General features: G+C 43.6%; 1 protein-coding gene across 1 annotated transcript in view; it reads left to right on the plus strand.

Annotated features, from left to right (window-relative positions):
- Positions 1 to 15877: 15877 nt before the first annotated feature.
- Positions 15878 to 26168, plus strand: part of DMRT1 (doublesex and mab-3 related transcription factor 1) — a 60821-nt gene continuing 50530 nt past the window's right edge. The window contains exons 1-2 of the mRNA XM_074855880.1: positions 15878 to 16162; positions 18830 to 19013. Coding sequence (XP_074711981.1) covers positions 15878 to 16162; positions 18830 to 19013 — 469 coding nt within the window. The remainder of the gene's footprint in view (positions 16163 to 18829; positions 19014 to 26168) is intronic.

Below are 26168 nucleotides of genomic sequence, written 5' to 3' on the forward strand. Positions count from 1 at the left end.
CCTTGAGGTCAGTCAGTTTTTACTATGGCAACCCTCTGTTTGGCCAACTTTTCTTACACTGCACTTAGCATCCACTCTTAGCAATTAGATGCTGTCTCACCTGAGTCCTACCTGCTAGTTAAAGAGGTATGCCACCAACTTGCCAAATTACTGTGAAAATAAGGTCTTCCCTCTGATACTAGACTAATGGCAAACAACAGCAACAGCTGTAAAAAACTGAAACACAAATGCCCCTTGCTTTGCTAGCCATGCTCAGTCAGAGACAGTGAGTGCAGGCTGTCCTTCATAGCAGGGAACTGAGCTGTGCCCCACACATGCATCCACTCAGTGACCTGAGACTTGGTCACACATACTGCATGACACCAGCACAGGCCTCCCAGTAAATTCCTTGTTCACCTAGGAGCTGGGTGGGTTTCTCTTTCAGCAGAATTAGTGCAACTTGGATCTCCCTGCCTTGGACATGGCAAGAGACACTTTTGTTTCATTTTCAGAACTGTTCATCTGCTGTTTCTAGCCACAGTTCAAACAAACTCTGGAAAGCAAAGTCAAGGTAATTGTTCTTGTCTCTATGAGTTTAAAACACACATGGTGCTGGAGTTAAACTAAGCTGATGAAGTGGAGTAAAAGGATGACTGCTTTAATCTTTCTCCAGAACTTGTTCCAATTTTACAGAAAATCCAGTTCACTTATTTATACATGCTTGCCTGTATCTAATGAATTAAGTTCTTGTCTAGCAGAGAGACATTATATTGCCAGGACAGAATCTGGACAAGGGACAGGTTTCTAATTCCAGTTTTACCAAGAATATCATTTTTATTTCTGCTTTGACCAAAACCAGGCTAGTTGTGCTTTCTTAAAGTAAGGTAGTAATCATACTTTTAACTCTGGCTTGTATCTCATGACAGTGGTTTTGGGTAGTCTTGCAAGGAGCAGGGAGTTGTACTTGATGATCCTTATGGGTCCCATCAGCTTGAGATATTCTATGGTTCTGTGACAGCCTGTAGGTTGTGCTCCTAAGTCTGACTAGAGTGTGCTGAGCCATCTGATAATGTCCTCTTCAGTAGTGCCACTGTATTGCTGCAGGAGATACCTTAATTTCTAACATCCAATATATCTTTGCCCCCAAAACAGTTTTTTAAACAATGATTTTTGTTGCTGCGCCTTGCTACTGTGCTTCATTTGCACACGTGTGTATGTGTACATACTGTAGCCTGAGGTTAAAAATAATTTGAAATGCCTGTGAATTTAGATTTGCAGAGCAGAGGGCCACGACTTACTTTCTAGGTTGGCACAGGCCCCTGTCTCTCCCTCCACAAATCAGTGGGAGTCCTGGGTGCACAACTATTGTACAAGGGTTTAAAAAAACTGGTCCAGTGGTTTAGGTGTCTAATGACACAAGGAGAGTCATCAAATGTACCTTAGTACATTTTTTTTAAACCTGGAAATAATCATAGGAAGACGAATGTGGAAATAAGCATTCCTTTCTTTTTTCTTTTTTTTTTTTTTCCTATAAAGAAGTGGTATATCAGAAACCAACATATTAGGGGTTAAAATTTTCAAAGTGGTGCATTGCTGTCTACTGGCTTTGACTGTCAGAAGTCTGGGGAGGAATCTGACCCTTCCAACACCACGCAAGAGTCAGGTTATGCAACTTGGAGTTCCTGGATTTATTTAGGTGCCATTTTCCTGGTAAGTAAAAGGGTTGACCCACAACTGGTCTCCTAGAGCTTTAGAAAATTTTAGATGAAGCTGTGGACTCTGCATTTCTGTTCAATGTTCAGTTTCTTCCCGAAAGCTCATTGTCTTGGGTTAAAATGTCTTGTAAAGCAAAGTGCCCCCAGTTTTAGCTGTATGCTGATGTAGGCCATTGTGGTATGCCATGTCAGGAAGACTGCCAAAACTTTGGATGTGTTTGTGCATATAGGTGAAAAGTAAACTGACTATTGTACTGAAGTCAGTGAATATAATTTCTGGCCTAAAATCCTATCAGGGGACACTTATTGGATTAAGCAGTTAAAAAAAAAAAAAGAAAAAAAAGAAAAAGAAGAAAAAATAATTGCTTCCCTTAGCATTTTGTTCTCTTGGATGTCTCTCCTGTCTCCAAGAAGTTGACACCTGAAGCAGCTCACACTGTGAGTCAGGCCCTTCCCCAGGAAATAGTTAAGAGGTTCCCAAAATAATCTGTATTCACCAACGTCCTCTGCAAGCCAAGTTTCATTCCACCTGCTAATGCTGGATAGCATTTATCACAGGTGCTGGGATTAAGGGGTTTACCATGCATACCATCTCTGAACTGAACTCCCCCTACACACTCTCCCTGGCGTTTGTTTTTCAGTTCAGATCAGATGATGATTGACTCTCAGTATATCCAAGCATGATATTGTCTTCACCTTTGAACTCCAACTGTCAGTGAACATATAAAAGCTCTGGCACTTTTTCAAGACTGTAAAATACGTCACTGTCTTTTTCCAGTTATACTGTCATATGTTAAGTGAAGCTGCCACTTATAATCACCCTAAGAGATAAGAGGCAAAGGTTACTGGTATCAAGTTTTAAAATTATGGAAATTAGCCAACACAATATTGATCTAAATGCAATGACTGAAGAACTCATTTTTGCAAGACATACTTTCAGAGGTTTTATCTACTTGATACAGCTGGAAGAACTCAAGTTATTCTAGAAATAGCTTTTATGTCTGTTTTTCCTGGTGTCTCATACTTTTGGCTAAGAAGTCTGGCTGCTCTGGGTCCAGTTCAGCCATGGTGTGAATAATGCAAGCCTTGGCATCGACCCCTGACACAGAGGACTGGCTCTGTTTGCTGGGATGGAAGCAGCCCAAAGGCTACAGATGTCCTCCTGCCTTTGAAAGGCAGCAGCAGAGCTGGATGAAACAGCGCTCACAGTCTTCAGCTGTGAGCAGCCCTTTTCAGTGGGCCCTGTGTCTGCATGCGGGTCTGTAAACTTTATCCCTTCCTGCTCGTGTGGCTGCATCCAGGTCCATCAACTGAAAGCTTAACTACAAGCATTTCCTTGCTAAAAAGAGGCACTTTCAGATGTTTACATGGGGATGCTTAGGCCTGCCTCTGAGAGCCTGCTGTAGGAGAAGGGACAGAGGTAGGAGATCAAGGAGTGATGTTGGACAACGTGCAAGGAGGATTTTGCATTAAAAACTCTTAGAAATGGCCACAATGAGATCAGAAGAAAGGGGTAGCCAGATTCAGGTTTGTTTCACATTTCAGTTGGGAACTGTGAAAGTATTAGTCTTCACTATTGCAGCCTAGTGCAATGTCTAGGGAAGTCAAATTAAAAATTCCTGCCCATTTCACTTCACTTTGGCTGTTGTGTCTCTGTGCATGCATATGCTGAACAGAAGTGCCTGGTTAAAGCTGAGCTACCTGGTTGTTGTCTTTTTCCACCAGCTGCTCCACTTTCTATTTGGTTGGCATGACATCATCCAACATATCAGTACCTCATCTCTTCTCAACAAGTATCACTGGACAGAAAAGTGCTGTTGAGGAGCTGCAGAGCTGCATGCTACCTGCAAGAATATTTGGGAACCTCTGTATAAGATACTATGCAGGAAATACTATAACATTTTTTTTGTTTGCAAAGATGCTTGAAACAACTTCCTGAAGTTGTTTGTAAAAGGGCACATCTGTTGTCCTGCCAGGCTTTTACGCAAATAGGAAGAAAGCACATGAGTAAATCATGATGGAAGCAGTACTGCCTTACAGTTGTATATATATTAGTCAATATATCAGATGGTTCTTTAGTATAGATGATTAATTAATTCAGTGCCTCAAAACCTGTGTTCTGCTTCCTTAATGATACACACTTTCAGCTCTTCCTGTTAAAAGAAAAAGATAAGCATGTTTCCACACATCCACACACCCGCCTCATGCATGATCCCTGAAGAGATCTCAGGAATTAAAAGATCATTAAGCAAAATGGGAGCCCTCAGGCAGTTGGGCACTTGGGCTAGGCCCTTAAAGGGGGTGGCAGGGAGCATGGGAGACAATCTTGAAGGACCTTTTTTTTCCCTCTATGATATTACCCACCTGTGCTTTGTTCTTTTGCCCTGTGCCAGTGTGGTAGTCTTTCCCCTTGGCCAGTTCTCACTGGGAACCACATCTGTGCATTTTCTGTTTAGTTAGCCAACACAGCCAGCATCAGCAAAGATAAATTGCCTTTTAAATAATTCTTGCTATACAAAACTGGCCTTCAAAGATGTCTAGAGTAGAGACCTGTAAATAAGGGCGTCATTATACTCTTAAGCAGAGTATTATAAAATACATTCAGCCATGAATAGCAGATGTCAATCTCCATGTCCTCTAAACACCACTACAGCCATTTCCAGGATTATTACTTAGATAACATAAGGGGGTAACATTTTTTCAAAGCAGTGCACATGCTTTTGCATAATCTGTAATTGCTGATCTGAATGGAAGTAGCAAAGAGATATTCCTAGGAGATATACTGGTAATTTTTTTCTTCAGCTTTTCCTTTAAAGTCTTTAGCCATTAGCAGAATTTAGCAGAAACAACCCCCTTTGCATTCTCCTTAAGAGCTTTGGCTAGCTGCAGAGTTGAAAGGGTAGCTCATTCTCCCTCAGAAATACTATCCTTCCTCACTCAGTCACATTAACTGAGATGAAGATATGCCATTTCTTTTGCATGCCATGGTGAAGAGGCAGATTAATAAATATTCTTCTCTATCTCCTGGCCATGGTATTACACCTTTCTTTGAGGCATGAAAAGTCACCTGCTGTCTCTGGCAGTCATCCTGCAGTGCCCCTGCAATGCTCTTGGGCATTTTCTGGGGCCGGAAGAGCAACTTTTCTCCAGTCCCAGGCATGAGTGAGACTTAGAGCCAGCCAGTTACAACCCTTTGGTACTGGAGAGGTGTGAGCAGGCAGGGGCTGGCCCAGGAAACAGTTCCCCCCTCACCATGCACTCGTTTTTGCAAATTTATCATGAGAATTTTCCAGTTCAACCACATATATCTGCTCAGAGGCCCTTTATTGTGGTGGTTTAATCTGCATCACTAGCCTAGCAGGAGGAGCAAGAAGCATGTTAAGGCCTTCTGCAGTGGATGCTGATTCGGGAGGAGTGTGTGTGGAACAGCTGTACAAAGAGACTGAGAGAGATTAGAAATACAGGATGATAATAAAATGAGATTTTGGTTTAGGAAAATCAGACTGAAACAACTGAGGAAAAATAATGTAAGTTTGTGGGAGTGAGAGAAAGTTAGAAATTTGTAATGCTGAAAGAGTACGTGCCAGAGACTGAATTAAACAAGAGTTGGCAGTGCAATGTGAGCAAAAATGCACCAGAGTTGGCAGTGTGATGAGAGAAAAAAATGGTCTGTGCATTTTTTTGTCCACTTCAGATGGAGCAGAAATGCACCTGACTCTGGAAGATGTAATGCAACTTGACACCATTTATGGCCAGTGTGTTTGCAGGGAGACAGCTCCAAAGGCTGCCACCATCAACCCAACAAACAACAGCTGTTAACAAGTTGGAAGCTGAAAGTAAGGAAGAAGTTTAAAAGGATACTTTTGTTTTGCTAAGAGAGAAATCCTGTAAATAAGGAATTTAAAACATCCCACAGTATGTTATTACTGAAATAATGAGCTGAAGATGATTTGCAAAGGGGCAGTAAAGCAAAGAGATACAGCTGAAGGTGAGGTTTTGCAGGTTAGTTCTGAAAAAAACAGGTTTTAGTTTTTGGGAAGCCTGGGCGAGTTTTTAAATGAATATGAGCTTGTTGCCATCTCTGTCATGTCACAAGATAACTGCCCATTTCATACAACAACTCATATTTGGTCAGAATTGGGTCAAGAATTGGAGACAAAGGAGGCACGTGTAGATATATGAAAATGGGTTAGTATGTGAGTTTCTGAAAACATGCTACAGATAAGACTGTAAATCCCTCCTTTAAGCTGTGTGAACAAGATCGTCCAGTGTCTTCCTGCTGCGCCCCGCAGATAGGCTGGAGAGCCCAGCAGGATGCTGGCTGTCCTCCCGCCTCTTCCCCAGTCTCCCCGGTGACTTCTGCGCGGAGCAGCGAGACCTCTACAGATGGGATAAATTCAACGCTGCTGCAAGCAGGCAGAGGAAAATAACCAGGCTCTGACAGAGCAGTTAGTTGCTGGGTTTTGTTGGGTTTTCTTTAGGGTTTGTTTTGTTTGTTTGTGTTTTACTAATCTGATATTCATTCATTTTCTTCCTCTTTCAACAATTCCCCTTTCAACAGCTGACATGTCAGGGTCTGCATGTATGAGCTGACATATGCAAGTCTTAGTCTTAGATAATTCTTTTCTCTAACTTAATATTGAATTAGTAGCCTACTGCCTTCTACCCACGTTTTGTGCTTACAAGGAGGCCCAGTGGTATTCTCCTGAGATCTGGGGTGAGGAGATGGAAAAATGCTGTGGCCTGTGCCCTAGCATTGCCTTTGGAAAAACTGACGAATGTTGCAAAACAACTACTAACAGAAATGTAAGCTCCATAGAGAAAGAAACCTTACCATGTAACTCTGTGATGAATTGCAAAACCGCTACAGCTCTTGTACTAAGTTAGAACAGAAGTTGTTCAGGAGCCTGACATTACCTTCTAGGAAATCTCTAGGGTTGGCTTTTTTTCAAAAAATCTCATTTTTTGGTTTGTGAGGAACTGGTCTACCCAAAAGCAAGAGGTATGACAAAGGCTACTCAGGCTCTAAGATCTACCTCTGTTCCAGGAATTACAAGTTTCCCTCAAATTACAGGATGGTTTTCTTGAGAATGCTAACAAAATCACCTGCTGTGCAACCTGGTGCACGAGATGTTTCTGGTGTCCAGGTGTGCCTTTCTCAGCTGAAGTGTGATAAACACATAAACACATCACCCCCCAGTCCTGACCAGCAGCCAGATCAAAAGGGATACTTGCCCTAACTTACAGCAGCGGCAGATCAAGGCTGACTCTCTTCCAACTGCTGAAAGATTTGTGTATTATTTTGTATTATTTTTATTGTGTATTATTTTTATTTCAAGTCTGCAGGAAAAAGGTTCTTCAAAGGCATGCACAAACCTAGAAAATATGCTGTCACCTACAATGGGCCTGTCCAAGGGTTCCTACAGTCTGCTGATGGCACATGTTACTACTGGAGAGCTATGAAAACAAGCTGGGTTGGACATGCTGCTCCAACACAGAAATACCTGAGCCAAAGAACTAGCTATCCTGAAGACTTTCACCTGAAATGTAACACAGACTGCCTGAAAGTACCCGAAATAGCTGATTGCCTTCCACAGGGAGCAAACCTGATCCTCTTCTGTGGCTAAGCAGAGCTGCGTGTGTCAATCTCAATGTTAAACAGAAACATGGCACAAGGATGCCTAAGCTGCCATTCTGAACTACCACATATCTTCTCGAAATGCTGGTGAAGCAAAAGTGGAAAGGAGGCTGTATATGCAAATTTAGCCCTGGCTTTAAACAAAGCTTTGGGGAAAGCATGAGTTCAGAACTGCAAGGAAAACATGTAACTCTTCTATCCCTCTCTCCTATGCTTCTCTCCAGCATTGCAGATTGTGAGTAATGAGTCCCTCATCATAATGAGGTTGTCTTTCCCACTGTTTTGATTACATCAAACACAGCTAAGTGTGTGAAAGTCACTCCTCCTGTCCCCTGCCAGAAGGAGGGTTGTATTAACCAGCACTTTGAGGCCAGGGCACTCCTAAATTCCAGTGCTGGAACTAACACTGTGTCCCTCTACCAACATCACCTTCATGAGTCCACTGATAAATGATGATTAACAGTGCAATCTCATATGACTTGGTCTGGGACATTAGTTATTTTGACTACCTTTCATAAGTGGTCAAGTGGTGCCCCTTAGAACTTAGTATTGACAGCAGCAATGACTTTAGAGACCTTCTCTGAATAGGAGGAAAAGTTAAGAGCAAGACCTTCCTTGTAGCAACATTGCCAGACTCCATAACAGCTCCTTTTTTAACAAAGTGGATGTCATGATGTGACCAGGTGAGTTGTCTTTTTTTTTTTTAAAAAAAAAAAGGGGGGTGTGTGTGTATAATTTTCATTTTATTCCTAAAGTTTGTTCTAAAAAAATGATAGGAGGGATCTCACTGGAGCACTTAAGAATAAATACCTACTGAAAGTTGGTTAAGGCATGTGTTCTTCACCCAGTGGACCAGAACATCACCAGGCTGGTGGGCTATCAGGTAAAGTGAGCATCCAGACAGGTATGTATCATTCAGCTGGTAGAACGCAGCAAGTCCTACAGAGAGGAATTGTGGGCTATTGTGTTAACAGATACTTAGGCAATTTTAGAGGTGCACCCTACTTACTTTCAGGTGCCTAATGATCAATCTTCTAAGACATCATTATTGTGAATTCACAGAAGCTGCCTTCCAGTAGTCAAAAGGGAATCTCTATGCCTTAGTTTCTTAAAAACAGGTAAGACAAAATAATGGCTTAACCAACCATGCAGCGAAGCTACTCTTTGTTCTCAAATAGCATGTTATCTGTTACAATTTCAAACTCTGAGAGTATTTTAAAAGATTTTACTCAGGCAATGTGAATATTTGCATGCACTTAGCCAGGATGGCCAAACTGGGCTCAGAATATCTTTATTCTGGCAAGAGACACTGTTTGCACAGGGATGACAGAAAAGGATGATGTCTAACTAATTAATTTCCATACAATGTTTTCATCACCTGACAAGGCATCTCAGTGTCTAGACAAAGCTAGCCTAATTAAAACCAATAGCCTGACAGTTGAAATAATTTGTAACAATGTGTCATCTTCCTTAGCACCTTCTAGCCAATAGAGAAACTCAATTACTCCGAATTAGCCAATGTGCATATTAAGATGTACAGAGGTCATCAATCCCGACACATGCAAGTGATAGAAGCACTGTTAGGTAAGGAAGAAACTAAGTGCTCTGATTACCTGTATCTTGATAGCACTAAGCAAAGCCTTACCTGAGAGGTATAGATCTCCTAGAACCCAGATCTCCTGGGTCCTTCCTCTGAACTATATTCCTGGCAGGGAGGAGGGATGGTCCCATGACCCCCTGAAGATGGGGAGACCCAATACACTATCTGCAGCATTTGGGGACCACCTCTGAACTGCCAGATTGCTCAGGAGGCTCCAGGGCACTGAGGGGAGACAGGAGAAGCTGTGGAGGAAGAGAGTCAGGCCGACAGGGAAGAAGAAACCCTCTTTCTCAGCCTACGAGATGCAAAAGGTCAGCAACTCACATCAAGTCATTTCACAGCATGGCTGATTAAGTAACAGTCATTTGACTTCGATTAAAATATTTGGAAGAGCTCAGCTGCGGCTGGAGGCAATTTCTACACCGCTGCCCCCTTTGCCCTGCAACTCCTCAGTGGATGTGAGAGACTTCACATGGGAAGGGGGAAGAAATGGGAGAAGAGCAACACAACACTTCACTCTTAGACACGTGTGCCACACTGACTGATTTTAATGGGAAGTCCCACAGAGTTAAATGTGCTCCCCTGAGAGCAAAATATTATGTGAAAAAGATTCTATTTATTTAGGCTTAAAGAAAAAAGGAGAAAATAAATTCAGAAGGAGCTGTTTAACAATTCTTTTGCTTCTATCAAGCATCAGAATTAGGAGCAACAAATAATAATGCACAAATAAATAAACTGGACAGCAAATATCGACACAGCAAAAAATGCCCCTTCCATTACCTCAGTCGAAACCATCCCTTGCAATCATGGAGCTCCAGCAGTTTTAAGCTACTTAAGATCAAGAATGCAAAATAATAAAAACTTGCACAATTTAAAAGAAAGTGTAGGGAATAAAGCATGTGCTTTATAATTTGAAATGATCTATTTGTTCCTTTAAATACCAATTGACTTGCTCAATGAAGTGGAAATTTAACTGTATCCATTAAAAGATTAAAGACCATAAATAAAAAAGTAGCAATTAATTGTGTTGCCTATTTTTAAGATGTTGGAGCTTAGTTTTCCACACTCTGGCAGTCTATCAAACTCAGCTCCATTACAGATGTCTTAGAGCTGAATTGATGATGATATTCAAAACTAAGCGCATTCTCTTCAGTAGTCCTACCCTGATGAAGGAGCGTGAACGTATAGATGGCTTATGTGATTCTATCATTCTTACAGTGTGAATTACAAATGTTAGAAATGTCAGCTTAATGAGTCATGCAAGAGTCTTCAATGTTCTAAGTCACTGGATCCAATTAATTTTTAAGTGTGCCTACAATGAACAATGAAGACTGAGAAGAAGCAATCTAGTGGTTTCCCCATACTCACTTCTTTACTTCTATTTTATAAGTTGGACCTAATAATGCTTCCAAATAGCTATCCAAGTCAATTATTAACAATGATTGAAATTTCCAAGGACCTGACAGCATGTTCTCTGCAGCCTTTAAATCTGCAATGAAATGATTCTGACTTGCATGAACAAATGAGGAAACAAAGAACATAGGTGTTAGTAAAAAATGGTAATTTTTTTCTTTTCTTTATGCCTGATACTAGTAAAATTAGTCACAGTGTTAACATGACAAACATGCATTTTTAAAATATCTCCATTCTATTTAGTTAATTGTACTTGAAAACGGCTTTGTTTTTGTATTGTACTTGGCACAATGTAACAGAGTGAATTTTGTTTCCAGTGAATCGTGTTTTTATTGAGCACTGTGGGCCAACATCATTGGCTGGGCTCAGAACTATGAAGGGGAAGAGCCATCGATAGTTACAGGCAGCCTTTTCTTAATTTTTACATACACAATTTTTACCATAAGCCAGACATTTAGACCATTAAACCCTAGATTCTGACTAATGTATATCTTCCTACATGCATTTGCTTAGGCAAGAATTTCTAGTGACTTTTATCAGCTGTAGCTCATCTGAAGTTACTGATGTGGAGGCTCCCTTTCCACATGTCAGCAAGCAGAGTGGAATGAAGCTCCCGTTTCAATGGCCATTAAGGCATGTTACCTGCTGTGGCAGGCCTGTTCTCTAATTCGGGGTACAGCTGGCGCTGTTCCCTGCCCCCACTGCCAGCATCCCTTCTTGCACCCTTTGAAGGGTCCCTGGGATGGGTTTCACACCTCTTCCCAGTGGGTCTGGATTTGTACCAAGAGAAGAAAACGTGAACTGAGGGTGCTGAAGAGTGTACACATTCTGATGCACCTTGCCAACAACCCATGGTCTTTGCACGTGGAGCTGAGCACAGCAGCTTTTTAGACTGATGAAGCAAGACACCCCTGAGGTCACTGGTGAGAGGCTGTCGACCCCCTCCCCAGGGACTCTCCTAATTCTCACTGAGGAAAAGCTCCAAGCAGCCGAGTGGCAGCAGCACTGTAAACTGCTTCAGTTGTTCACTCAGTGACCATGAGTCCCTGAGACCATGACAGCAAAGGAAAAAGAAGTTTGAGGAGAAGGGGACCAAGTAGCACACTGGGGCTCCCTACACCTACAGGCCCCATGCCCTAGAAATATTTTTTTGACCAAGGAAGAACGAAGCATTTGAAATCTTATGTCTGAATGAGAGATTCAGCTTGATTGAATGGACTTTTAGCAAAAGACATCAGTGGCTTATCAGATTTCACTGATCTTGAGTAATGCTGCTGATGTCAACACTCTATTATAGTATCACAGAAAAGTGTCTGAGATGGCAACTGCAGGGCTGATTTTAAACCTTGTAAATATTGGGCACTTCAATGCAAGGTTTGGGTTTGGGTCTGCCTGTCCTAGGGAGAAAACCTTACCTTTTGTTCTGGTGCTGGCAGTTTTAGAGGTATAACCCGAAAACAGTGTCAAAACATGAATACAGAAAGGGAATTTTAAAAATACATATACACACAAAAGAAAGCTATATGCTGCCACAAAGTGTTAAGAAAATTCTCTACCTGGAATCAAAACTTTGCCTGTGGCACCGTGTTTTAAGAGCCAGAGGACAAAAACTTCAGCTTTCCTCTAAGTTGAAAGAGGTTTAAATAAGGAATGAATGAAAGAGAACTGCTCAAGTATGCAAGCAAAACTACAAAAAATGCATGGCTTATTTATGCCACCTACTGGATTTTTCCTGAAGTATCTTTTCAACCGGTTTAGTTGTTGATCATGTCTGTCACTCTAGCAAATACTTCTGTTTGCATGGGAGGCTACTCGCACAAGTCGACCAGCTGATACCAAACCAATGACTGGCATGAGTAAATGACATGTGTGGACTAACATAGCTCCACGACTGGAGATAGGCATAGCTATACACCTGTTCATTCTGCTAACTTGATGGCTGCAGGGCAGCCAAGACACCCAAAGCTGCAGGCAAGCACTGAAGTCCGGCACTGAGGTGTTTCCCACCTCCTGCCGGTGCTTCAGGAGAACAAGCTGGCAGGGTTTCCCTCTTTTGCTTGACCCCCTGGCTGTCTTTGATATTTTGTTCTAAATGTCCACAGTTTTTATGGACTCAATGTTTCCAAACAATGCAGACCAGCAGTGTGAATATATTATCTTCTATCACTCACCACTCCTGCAGCTGAGGCTCTGCTGGGAATCCACAACCAGCCCTAGTGATATTGTCTGCAAAATGACCTGAGAGAGGCAAAAATATCTTCTGTGAAATAAAGGGGAAAAACCCCTCTGGCTTGACCCACCAACAGCAAAAAAAAAAAAAAAAAAAAAAAAAAATTAAACCGAATCAGATCTAGCAGATCTCTAAAATGGACTTAACTAAATGCACTAAACCCCACTGAATTCTGTGAAACTAAAGGTCTTCACTTTCCAGGCCATGGTGTCAGAATCGAGTCCTCTTTAATTTGTGACCTCTCTACTGAGATGCTCTCTCATGCCAAATGTGGTGGTGGGGACACGGCTTGTTCACATCTGTCCCTCAAAATGATGATCTTGCTAGCAAATAAAACATTTTTGCAAGGTTCAGGGGATCAGCCAAAGGCATGCATTGGCAAAGGACAGATCATCACTAACAGATGACATTTTGTATTTTAAAGACTTGTGCAAAAACGTTAAAGCTAAAGGATAACTCCGCTATCTAGAAAAAAGCAAAAATGTAATTTGATTCCTTTCATGTTTCTTTTCATCAGAAACATTAATTACAGTTATTTGCAAAGGTGCTGGCAAACTGCAGTAATCATCGCTGAATTCAAATCAGAGACACCCAGACTTACATTAAATGAGTGACTATGATTTCCTGAAGCCTTGCTGTGAGATTGCTTTGATTCGTGTTAGAATCACTGGCACTTCGTAACTATCTCCTATTCCTTCATGACTCCCACAGATGTCAAAGCCAGTAATGTGTTGTCATCCCCACCAAATACCCATTAAAAAAATCTGAGACAAACACTACACAGTAAAACCATAATCAAAGTGCAACTTGAGCTAGCAAAACCAAAGCAATTCATCATTAAAGGATCGATTGTGTACTTGTATTCATCAGGCATCTAGGTATTTTGGTGGTATTCATCCAGACACAAAATACTAGATAGGTACTAACATTAATTTGTCCCTCACTGATACGTTCTGTAACATTATGTATAATACAGATCTGTGCAGTTAGCCTGAAAAGCAAGAGTAGAAAATACTAGCTACGTGAAAACTGAATTAATGTTCTTCGTGGAACTGTTGCATTTTTTTAATCTTGTGATTCATCTCTGAGTTTGGCTGTCCCACTTAAGTTCCTAGTGAAAAGTCATATACAAGCAGCCAGTGACTGCTATTATGCCTCCTTTGTCTGTCTTTGCCTGTTTTATGCACTGTGCATCTCTTTTCTCTTTTTTCATTCCTTCCAGTTTTTCTCTTCCTCCTCCTGTCATTTCTGATGTGCTTTTTCTTCTCCTACCTTTTCATACCTCAGTTTGTTGGTTTTTATTTTGCCTTTCTTGTTCTTTTGATTTAGCCTCCTTTCATCTTTTTAATTTGCATTTTCAATTGACTTCAAGACAATTTGCATGCGAGCACCTGAAAACATGCCTGCATGTGTCCTCAACCACGCACAAAACTTCACAAACTGGAGTTTCACTTTCAAGACTCGCTCCTAGACAACGACTTTGGAGCATGATCAATGCCCCTATGAGTTGAGAAGACCTCAACTGGTTTCATTCAGAGAGGAATTTCATGTTTCAATACAGAAAGCTAAGCATGCCTGTCTGCATTGTTCACCTCCTTAAATATGAGTGATTAGCACCATTAGGTGCACAGACAAATCACATTTTTGTTCCACTAAACATTGTATTAATCTCCTCTTTTGCAGGAAAATGTGCAGTTACCGACATCAGAAATGCGGATGCAAAGCGATGCAAGGGAAAAGTTTCTCTTTCTGTGAGTTGAAAGACTGTCATACCCCCGTGCCAAGCCCACCCCGCTTCTGCTGCTGCCTCACTTGGGGACCATCTGACTGCTCAAGATGGGGGCTTAACACGAATGTTTTAATGTAGTCTCTCTGGAGGATGGACAGCATCATAAATGTCTCCAATGTTGTACCACGAAGGAAAAATGTTCTTTAAATGTAATTTATTGAAAGCTAATGCAAAGCATCAAGCATCAAGGATCTGGGGCTTTCTTCAGGCTGTGATAGGCACTGATTGTTTCCAGCAGGGATGCTCAGCCTGAGCAGAATTAGCTGGGAGATAGCTGATCTCGAAGAGGGAGAAGCTTTCCTTAGCTTCTTCTAGCAGAAATAAATTTCTACCTACTGTAACTTATTACCGTCTGATATGCTGAGTCATGAAGCTGGGGTTATAGAAATCTTTATGCAATCTTTATAAATCAGCCTCACATAATCTCAGGCGCTTTCTGCTTCATCTCTGTTGAGTCACTCATTTGACAGTTGTCATTCATCTTAGATTGAGATGTAATTTAATAGTTTCATTTCGGCATGAAGATAGCATCATCTAAAGTTGAGCCCGGAAAGATTTAAAGGTGTAACAGAGGAAATATTAATACTGTAAATAATATCTGTAGAGCTGCATGGGTCTATAAATCACATAGTGCCAAGTTGGAAGGGGAGCCTATGTAAAAAAGAAAAGAAAAAGCCTCTTCCCCTGTCTTCCTCTGCAGAGTATAGCTGCTCTAGCCACCCACACCTGCTCTGGAGGTGCTGGTTACCGAGTTGTCACCACGGCCTCGCTGACTGACAGCATTTGTTGGGATCACCGGCCCACACAGTGATCAAAGTGCGTTTATACCCATTTAGGAATACAAGTGTGAGGTAACCTGTGAAGAGGAGATGTACACCAGCACCGAGCCAAGAGTCTCACCAAGGACAGCTGCTGAGCTGCGGCAACTCGGGTGTTTTATTTGGGGTTCACACCCCTCCCTGGGCCAGGCCATGTCGGTGGCCTAACCAAACCCGGCCTGCCCAACCCAGGGGAACACAGGGCTTAAAAATGGCCTCCCCGGCTACCGCCACCGTCCTGGACGCGGCCTGGCTTGGCAGGGAGGGAGGGCGGGGCGGCGGCAGTGCGGCGGCGGAGCTGCCTCCGACGAGGGGCGAGGGGCGCGCTGCCGTGCGAGGCCTGCGGCTGAGCCCAGCCCCGGGGGCACCTCCGGCCCGCCGCCGGGGGCCTGGAGCCGCCCCGCCGCCCACCCGACGGCCGGCCGCCTGGTCGGGGGGACGCCGCAGGCCGGCCGGGGCGGGAGGGAGGAGCGGGGAGGGAGGGGTGGCCGCTCCCCCACCCGCGCAGTCTGCTCCGCAGGGGGGAAGAGGGCTCCGCGGCCCTCCGGACCGGCCGGGGCGCGGTGGGCGGGGGTCCCGTGGCGGGAGGGGCCACGCCGGGCTGCCACCGCCTGCCAAAACGCGCGGGGTGGCGGGACGGGACGGGTCAGAGCCGCGCCGACTCCTCGCCCGGCTGACCCTCGCAGCCCGTCGCGATGCCCAGTGACTCCACATCCTTCAGCAAGCCCCCGGACGCCGCGGGGCCGGGGGACAAGGCGGGCGGCTTCGGGAAGGCGTCGGGCTTCATGGCGGCCGCCCCAGCGGACGGGGTCGCCGCCACGGCGGGGAAGAAGCCGTCGCGTCTGCCCAAGTGTGCCCGCTGCCGCAACCACGGCTACTCCTCGCCGCTGAAGGGGCACAAGCGCTTCTGCATGTGGCGGGACTGCCAGTGCAAGAAGTGCTGCCTGATCGCCGAGCGGCAGCGGGTGATGGCAGCGCAGGTGAGCCCCGCGGGGCGGATCTTCCCCCGCCGCCGCCTCGGCGGAGTCCGCCCGGGGCCGGGTGGGCTGCCAGCCCGGCGGGCTGCCGGCGGTGGGGCCGTTGCTCCGCGCCCGGAGAGGTTTGGTGCCCGCAGGAGCTCGGCGCGGTGCGGTGCGCTGAGACAGCGCGGCCGCGGGGGAGCCTCGACCCGGGCCGCAGCTACACCGCCGTCCCCCTAAATTAATGAGGCTTTCCGCTATCTTCTGTTAGTTTGGTTTTTTTTATAAGAGTAGGGGGTGCCCGGCAGGCGTGTGGTGTGTCCGCCCCGGTGAGCGGGCAGCGGCGGCAGCCGGCGGCGGGCGTGTGGCCGCTGGGCACCGCCGAGCGCGGCTGGACGCCTCCCCCCCCGCCACCTGCGCCAAGCCGAACCGGGCCGGCAGCGCGGGTCTGCTTTAAAACCTTCAGAGAGGAAGACTCCTAGTTAAGGTCAAATTGCCGGTTTTCAACTTGTTTTTAACTAGATAAGGATTAAGCCAGCCAACTAATTGGTTAACAAGAATATTTATAGCCAGAGGTGGCTTGAGTGCGTTCCTAAAAAGACTTTTTTTTAACGGCGTTGTTCTGATTTTGCATAGAGCGGCTCTGTAAATAGCTGTGTAGCTGGGTCATCTGAAATGTAAACGAGGTCTCAGTAGTATTCGCTAAGAAATCAAACTACATCCAGTTCTGTGTAGGAAGAACTTTTTTCGTTAAGCAGTCCCGCTGAAGTCGCAACTCTTTGGCAGTGTAAATGACCGCTGTATCCTTACGTAATGTAAATAACCTTGTGATCTTTATCTTGAAAACTTCATGGAGAGGAGTCCTGGGAGCGTAATGGCTGCTAGCGTGCTTGAGCTCTGTGAGTGGGGTTGCACATTCTCGTTCGTGCAGACAATTAGAAGGCGTTAGGACTACTGGTGTGAGTAAAGGCAGTGATGTCAGACCCACCGACCCAGTGTGCTAAAAGCTTTGTGATCCTGTGTAAAACAAGTGTCCTACTGACAGATTTTAAAAACCTTAGCAGCCCAGGATTAAATCCTTCCCCACTTTTTTATTTAATTATTCAGTGCAGGTATCCTAAATGTTCTCTGAACTCACTGGGAGCTTTTGTTCATTTAAATAATTCCTCCTTGTCGGTGGCATGGCAGTCCAGAAATTGTTATTATGCACAGGTTACATGCACTTTCTCAGCCCGGTGTGACCCATGGAATAATAAACGGGGATCCTTTTGCTGCCTGCCTCAGGGGAGGGAGCATACAGTGGGATGTTTCCCATGGAAGTGTTCCCTTCTGCACAGGTTGATCTGCTACCCAGCAGCTTCTGTCAGGCACTGAATGCCCCCTGCTAGCAGGTCCTGGCAGTGGCCCTCCTGGGAGTTTTCCCCACCTAGTATTGGAAAGTAGCTTTGAAAGCTTCCCTAACTAAACGTTATCTGTGTAGGAGTTATACATTCCCCCTTTTGATATATTTCTGCGGTAAGCCCTTTGGTGCTGGTGGAATGTTACAGGTCAAGGTTATTGGCTTGTGAAGTCAATGTCACACCCCCTGTTTGGGATGTCTATTGCAAGAGCTATTATTAATTTCTCTAATGGAATTAGGCATCTGTATTAGAAAAATGTTGCTGTTGAACATAGAAATGAAGGGAAGCATTGTCCAAGTTACCTAGGAGAATTTCCAGTAAGAAAAACTCGTGATCCCAGTCTGTAATCTGTCTGAGACAAATTTCCAGGGTTCAGATACAGATGCAAACCTGGCAAGTTGCAGGGCAGGTAGCTGTAAGGCCCCCAGTGTTGTGTATACTGCCTGGACATGTATCACAACTTGGCATGGGTGGACAGCTGTGCAAAATTGATCTGCCAGTTCAGATGAGGCAGAAGGAGTCCTCTGCATCTTCAGTAAGCAATGAATATGGTTTGTTTGCACGCATGTCCAGACTGCAAAGTGTGTGCAAGCTTGGCCAGTGCTGGCTAGGCTTTGGAACCTAGTCAGTGTTGGGAAAGAAATTGGAAGCTCCTGCTGCTCCAGGCCTGGCCAGCTACCTGCAATGCATGTGGCGCTGGCTGAGATACTCACAGGATGGCTCCCCACATCTGCCATGCTTCTTCCATGATGGCTCTGTCTGTACAGTGTGCTGAAATTTCCTTGAAAGGCTAGATTTCCAGCAAAGAGCTAGCAAGGGAGCCCAGAAGGCTTGGACAGAGCAACAGATGGCAGGTGTAAGCCCTCCCTAGGAGCTGCTTTATACTGGTGAAGAGGCACAGCAGAACCCTGAAAGTAGGTGAATTTCTTATCCCCAGCATCTGTGTATCAACAGAGAGGAGAGTAGTATGCTTTGCCCAAGAGCAACTGTGTCAGGTGAGTGTAGTCAGCTTTAGTACATCTTCATGTGGCCTCATTGGAGGAAGATGTATGTGTCACCAGCATTTCACAGGTTTGTTCATATATTTTTGGACAAAAAAAGGGGTTGGTTTTAAAAAGCTTTATAACTTCATTTATATCCTCCTCTACCCACTGCCTGGATCGTGACATCAACACTGTAGAGAGTACCAAGAGGAAGAAACAGCCTTGAGTTTGAGTCTTTCATTGTTGGAATTGTAAATTGTTCTGAAGCCAGAGAGCATGTCCTACGTCTGTCTTCTTGTTCCCAGGTTGCACTGAGAAGGCAGCAAGCTCAGGAAGAGGAACTGGGAATCAGCCGCCCCGTGCCCCTGCCCAGCGCCCCCGAGACGTTTGTTAAGAAGAGTAGTGGCGGCAGTTCTTGTCTCCTGTTGGAAGGCAGCAGCCCTGCACACTCGACGAGTACAGTCATGACGGGAGCTAGCACACCGTCAGGTAAAGTACTAGGAGAGTGATGCTCCCTGCTGGGAGCGAGGGCTGACATTGCTTATGCCTGCCAGCTGTTGCACCTCTTCCCACCTCTGCAGCAGCGGTGTTATGGAGAGTCCCCTCTCCAAGAACAGTGTTGCACTGTTGGTATGGTTAGCAAAAGGGAAGAACCCAGGATCAGTCTTTCATATTTTAATTGATTATTTTTACTTGAAAATCAAAATTAGTTTGGTACAGGCTGGCGCTGTAATTGAATTCAATAGGGTGTGTACCTGCAAGTAGAGATTTATGAGGAGCTTTCCTCCTTTCTCCCAGACTATGTGCTCCTGCCACAGTCCTGGAAACTGCATGTTGGCTGGCTGTGTGTCTTCTTCAAAACTGGAGTTTTCAGCATTGTATGGGAGCCAAGTATGTTGGTAATGTCATTGACGCAGCGGCAGAGAGCTGCCCACTTTGCGTGTTTTGATGTGATGGTATATCTGTTCTGTGTGACCAGGTGTGATCAGCTATGAAAGACTGACGCAGTCCTTCCACTCTACTATATGTTACTGTATTGCCTTTAACCCTTGTAAAACAAACAAAACCCCTTAAACCCAAAACCAAATAATATTTGTCTGCAGATTCAGTAAAACCATGGCTAAGCACAACCAGAACATAAAGGTGCTGAAGTAAAGATTCTGGGCAAAATTCTTTTTCCTATTCATTGCTTATGCCAAACAGATACAGCAATTAAATATGTTTACAAATGAAACTGATGTAACTGACTTCTGTTATCTATACAGAAAAAAGAAAACAAGCATAGAGGAAAGGAAAAGGAAATTTCATTGGTTTTTAATAATCTGTGCTGATGTCATTAATACAGGTGGATATACTTCTCAGTTAAACAGATGCTTCTGAACTGGACAGTGCTTTGCATTAACTAATAAAAGGACAGTGCATATATGTGTGTCTGTTAAACGACATCACTCTGTTTTGCAGGCCATTTAAAGCCTTGTCAGATGGATTTGTTGCATCCATTCCAGACAGGCAGTTTCAGACTGATGTGGAGGAATTTCTTTGGGAAGCTTTTAGAAGAACTGGTTGATAAAACAATAAATAGCTTTTTATTAGCTTTTTTGTTTTCATTATTGCAGTCATGTTAGTGTCACCTTTGAATTGACGCAATTTCTCCTTTCACATTTGGATTACTGCATGCTTTGTCTATAGACACGGAAAAAGCTGGCTAAAGATTAAAGTAGTATATTCAGTAATGTGTAGAGATTGTGTGTAACTCAGGAGAAAAGAAAACCCTTGCTTATACAGAAAACCCGAAAAATGAAATTGTCATACTGTCAACAAAATTTGCATAAGCTTTGATTTTAATGTTTTAAAATGTCAGTGGAGGTATTTAATTTATTAATCCCACTTCAGTGATTTCTTATTAATTGAATTAAGTTACGGTCTTTTAATGAAAAACATTCATTAAACAAGCTTAAGGCAATTCACATGCTCGAATAAAGTCTTGAAAACACAAAAATGCCTAATTTTAAAGTAATTTGAATTGTTTGAAAGTTAAAGCAGTTGTAAATGGTTTGCAGTCATCTTTCTTACAGTGGATTTTTCTCTGTGAGCAATTCAAATACACTGTTTCTTGAGCATTTTACTAAATAACTGTGTGTGAGTGACAACATTGAGAATACACAGCTTCATCTCCAGAGTGAAGATGTGATTCCAGCCAAGAGTCAAGGCAGGGTCAGCTTTGTTCACCAGAGATGGAAGAATCTGGGAATGAATAGGAAATTGGATTCATAATTTTGTTTTTAGGCACCTAAGTGGCAACAGAAATTAATGTTTAATTTGAAAGTGAATGCACTGCGTAAAGTTCTGTCCCAAATAATTTTGGTAGGTTGATCTGTTGTAAGCAGCATAAGTACTCGTGGGTATGGATTTAATGACACCAGTGACTGCATGCTGGCTCTGAGGCTGCAGAAGCTGCTCTGCATTCAGCCAGACCTGTAGGGTGGCTTTGTCAGATGTCTGGAGTACAGGCTTCATCCTGGAAAGTCTGATTTTTCAGTGAGCAATATTGCTTAAATATTCTGATGCTTTCTTTTTTTAGCATATATGGATCTTTTGTTAGGTAAGAAACTGGCAGGTGTGATGTGATGTGAAGTTTCTGTTTTATGTGTCAGGTTGTTTCAGGACCACGTACATGAAGGATTCTTGCATTGTTGTTTTATCATTTCACCGGTACCCTCAGCTGCAAAGCAAAATGAGAGACCTTGTCAGAGCAAGTGTCACAGTGTCTCAGTTTGATAGGCTGAGATGCTGATTTTGCAAGGATTTACAGTAATCATTAAGGCAGGCAGAGAGAGTGAAACCTTTCGTGGCAGGGGAAGTCAGCAGCTCCCTGCAAGCCCCAGGGGAACCGATGGGTCCTGGGAGTGCAGCATGCCCTGTACGACATGCATTAGACTGGGCAAGAGATGGTTTTGACAGTGGTAATTCTGTTCCTCCTGTAAGTTTTTGGCTTCACAAGAGCAGTTTTTCTTTTGGACTCCCATCAAGCAGAATGTTGTTTGCCATCAGAGGAGTAATGTGTGAAGGAGTCACACAAATCAGACATAGCACCAGAGAGAGAGTCTTGCCTCGCTGTATCCATTTTATCGGCAGATCAGAAATATTGTGACACCTGGAGAGACCAGAGACAATTTTTCAGATCCCTTCATGACATGCTATTTTTGAAAAGGGGAAAAATGAATTATCATGGTCATAGTGTAGGCGTTTGTGCATTTACCATCTCAAGCTTGGAAACCGTATTTACTTTGGATGGAGGATATCTTCCCCACTCTGGATGGAGCATACCTTCCCCACTGAAAAGCAAATGGAATTTGCAGGGTAGTTGGAAGGGAGCAGACTGTGGTCGCAGGGCATTAGCAGAACCTCTTGAAAACAGACTTTGCGTTTCCGTGCATTTTCCCTTAAAAAGTTGCAGGTTGCTGAGAGCAAAGACCATTTAATTGTACAGAGCAGCAAAAAGTCGTGATTCCAGTGCATCTAAAATAATTGTCCTGTCTTCCATAGGGTGAGTACATCTTGTTAGGTTAACTAGTGTGCAAAACTCAGGAAAAGATTGTGGTGAGGCATTTAAGATATGCCTTTCAGACATAACTCAGTTTTTAAAACCAGGATTCTTCCCCATTTCATGTTAGTTTGGTACCTCTACCATTTTAGAAATCACCAGGGGGGCGGGAGAAGCGTGATAATGAAACACGTTCAAGTGAGAACTGCTCACACTGAAGGAAGGAGACAGTGCATTTCACATTTCCTCCATTTGATCTGGTCCTAGTGACAGACTAAGGGTCATATTTGACATTTGGAGAATGGGATGGGGTGGCTGCACCTGATGACTGGAAGGTGCTGGAAATCACCCCTTCTTTCTGCTGCTCTGTGCTCATGTTGGCCCAATTTAGAAATGTCCAATATAGACAGGATTACTGTATGATGCTAAATGCCAGCTCCTGCTCCTGCACTTAGTTTCCTGTTGGCTTTGCAATGACAATTAATAATGGTTTAGGTGCCTTTGTAATATCACTGGTTGACAAACATATCGTTGTCAGCAACTCTGAGTAATAAGCTTGCACTTGTTATTTCCCTTTGCTACATTTATTATGTATGATGGAAACAAAATAGTGTTCTTTTTACATTTCTTTAAGTAGGTGCTGCCTTCACTTTGAAACTCTTTGTGGAACAGATGAGTTTTTATCTGCTCGTAAATATGAACTGTAGTGGGGTCAGCAGTAATACTATGCCTAATGAATGATGGTGCTAAGATCCCTTTGAACTTGCAGTGCCTTAGGTGCCTAGATGAAAACCCTACATTCCCTTCTTTACTCCTCCTTTGCTTTTTTGATGTCATCTTTTGCATGACCTTTTCAATGACACTGTATTGTGATTTCAAAAATTGATGCTATGACCTTGCAGATGTTGAGCTGCATAGGTAAAGAAAAAAGTTATAATTGGAAGATACCATGGCCTGGTTTTAAAAAAACATGAGAAATTTTGAAAGAAAGTGCTTTTAGTCTTTACAGTATAGTGTCATATGCTGTCAGAATTTTGGTTTTGTCAAAAAAGTCTCAATTTAGTCAACTGATGGGCAACATGAGGAAGCTACCACGGACATTTCATCATGACCGTGCTTAAGCACTAGAACAGGTGAGGTTGTGGAGCCTCATCCTTGGGGAGACTCAAAACTCAGCTGGATGGTGCCTGAGCAGCATGATCCAACTGTGAAGCTGGCCCTGCTTTGAGCAGAGTTTGGGCCAGCTGGCCTCCAGAAGTCCTTTCCAAACTAAACTTTACTGTGAATCTATGAAATGCCTCCTTTTTTGTGTTGACATTAAGTCAACGTATTGAAATTTGAAATTCAGCCAGCCTCAATACTGATCAGCATTTGCAAGCCTGGGAAAGAAATCCTGACTCTATTGACCTGGAAACACTTGATGACTAAATCTATGGTAGATTTCAACAGAAAATTAGCATCATGGGGGTTGACAGGTGGTGAAGAGGATTGCTAAATCAGGTGGCAGCAACCTCAGGAGGGCTGAGCAGTAAAGAGAAGGAGGCGTTAGCTGCTTTGCCTGCCTGTGCCAGGGCTAACACAATGGCTGCATGTCCTGAGAGCTCTTGGTGGGTCTGCAGTGGTTACTGGTCCATCATCCTGCTCTATCTTTGCTCTGTCTTTGTCTCCTCATTACTTTTTAACACTGAGTTTCTTCTGCTGTGCCCATTGCTACCTCACAAGTTTTAGGTGCTGTCTGCTTCCAGGTCCTGCCAACTCTCCTTTGATACTGAGAGAGAATCAGCCCCATCCATTGCTTCCTGGTGCTTTTCCCCAGCTTATCTCACAGCTAACAAAGCTCTGTTCAAAAGAAAAGGCCATAGTTGAATATGATGTGCCTTTACTGGATTGTAACAGCTGGCAAAAAAAAAAGTTTTGCACCCTTCACCTGTGAATAACTAATACCTTCCCATCCATATTGATCTATCTTTTTCTAGTTAGTTGGAGTTAAGATGACGGAAAAAGAATCATGTTTGCATATGTCTCTTGTAAGAGTCTGTGAACTATCTTACCTCTCTTGCGTTATTTCCACAGCACGAGTTAGACTTTGTTTGGGGAAGCAGTTGCTGGAGATGGTCTTCTGCCTGTTTTCTCAGTTGCTAAATCTATTTCAATCTGGACTAAGTAAATATTCAGGGAGTGTTTCACTTTGAACAATCTTTCCTTGGTTTAGGATAAAACTTTGCCCTAATAGGCTTTTTTAATTTCTGGCTGATAGAACTATGTGATGAACAAAGCTCTTCACAGCGTGGTGGCAATGGTGTTTCAGTTCCTGCTGAAATGACATGTGTTTTGCTCGGAGTTGTTTAAAAAGGCATAGCTTGTGAGGCAAGAGGGGTGTTTCTGCCTCCACTGCTTTGATTTTGTCATACTTGGGAACACTGCAAAGGAATGTTGAGCATCTCATTATAAAAGGACATAGATAAATCTGAAAGTATAGAGGGAAGGGTGACAAAAATGATGTATGGCTTGTAGAAAAGGAGACTAAGGGTGGATATAACAGTCTATAAATATTTGAGAGGTAATAATATGGAGGAGGGGGAGGGATTATTTACAGTGCTTGAGACAGCATAACAAGGAGCAACGGCTTGAAACTAAAAAAGACAAAATTAAATTAGACAGTAGACACTTTTTCTCCTAACTAGAAGTGCAATTAGCAACAGAGTGACCTGCATAAGGACAAGGGGGTAAGTGAAGCATAATCAGGAGAGGTGTTTAAGAGTGTGTTAGATTATGATCTCAAGTGATTAATATGGGGGTAAACTCTGATCAATGTGCAGGTTAAACTAGATGACGGAAATCTCCTGGAGCTTTGTCATCTCCTTTATGATTCATTGCCTCTGGCCATTGTTTGACTGTGTTAAATAAATCATAATGTTACAGGGTTCTGCATCCCTGATTAGATGTTTCCAGTTAATTCTCCAGTTCTGGAGCTTGCAGCTTGCAAAGCTTGCACTTTCCCTGCTCCTCCTTTCAAGCAATATTCATTCGTCGTCTTTGCAGCTTCGTGGTGGGGGGGGGAGTGCTTGTGTTTTATCTGGGCTAATGTCTGAAATGCTGTACATGTTTATTCAATGAGGCACAGACTCTGTCAAAAGTGTGTTTTTTCTGTCATGTTGGTGAAACAGGTAGAACTTGTGGCAATTTTCAGAGTTAAGTCTCTAAATGAAGAAGTTTTATTTTTCCTTTCAGGCTTTCAATTCTGTTGGAAGCTTCAGTGGAAGTGTAAAAATAAATCATAGCATAAAAAGATTTGGAAGACCTCAGAGAAGCTTGCTTTGCTTTTTCTGATCAAATGGTACTGCGGGGCTTGTCCAGGGCTGTCTGCACCAGAGGCAGGGGCTGGGGAGAGCTTTCTGCAGTGTGTCAGGGAAGCAGGGGTGCTGAGGGACCAGCCATGTCCTACCCAGACCCGCTTACTTCGGAAAAGAAGGGCTGCTCAGCCCCAGGGCTTTTGTGACAGGCTTTGGGCTGGAGGGGTGGAAGTGAAAACCCACAGACAGTTCAGCAGGTATTTCCATCCTTTCACATTTCAGAAGAGCTTTTTTCCCATAAAGAATTGGAAGTAGGTTTGGGTTTTGGTTTTTTTTTTCATTTTCCAAAATCTTTCACTGTAGGGTTTTCTGTGTTAGCAGCATCTTTCTGTCTGACTTCTCATGCCAGGTGAGGTTTCCAGACATAGAGTTACCAGTTGGACCAAGGTCCCTGCTGGGCTGCGTTTGCTGTGTGCTGAACAGACTTTACGATGTACAGTGTCCTAGCACCCAGGTGCTCAGGGCTTCTTGTACCACCAAAGGCCAGCAGGGCTGGTGGGCAGCCCCTGTTGTATTTTGTGCCTGGGAAGCCTTTTCTCCATCAGGCTGGCATTTGCATATGTGCATTCACGTTTTGGAGTTATCTGTGCCGACTTGTGCTTTCCATTTGTCATTATGAACACTGAGATAAGGAATGGAGCAGGAGCAGAAGATGTACTAAGAATTTTCTATCTGTGGACACATTATTACACTATCTGCAGCTATTCTCTTGTTCCTTTCTGTGTCCTTGAAAGAGTTACTATGACT

Source organism: Strix uralensis, chromosome Z (genome assembly GCF_047716275.1).
Source record: "Strix uralensis isolate ZFMK-TIS-50842 chromosome Z, bStrUra1, whole genome shotgun sequence".
In the NCBI taxonomy this organism is placed as follows: Eukaryota; Metazoa; Chordata; class Aves; order Strigiformes; family Strigidae; genus Strix; species Strix uralensis.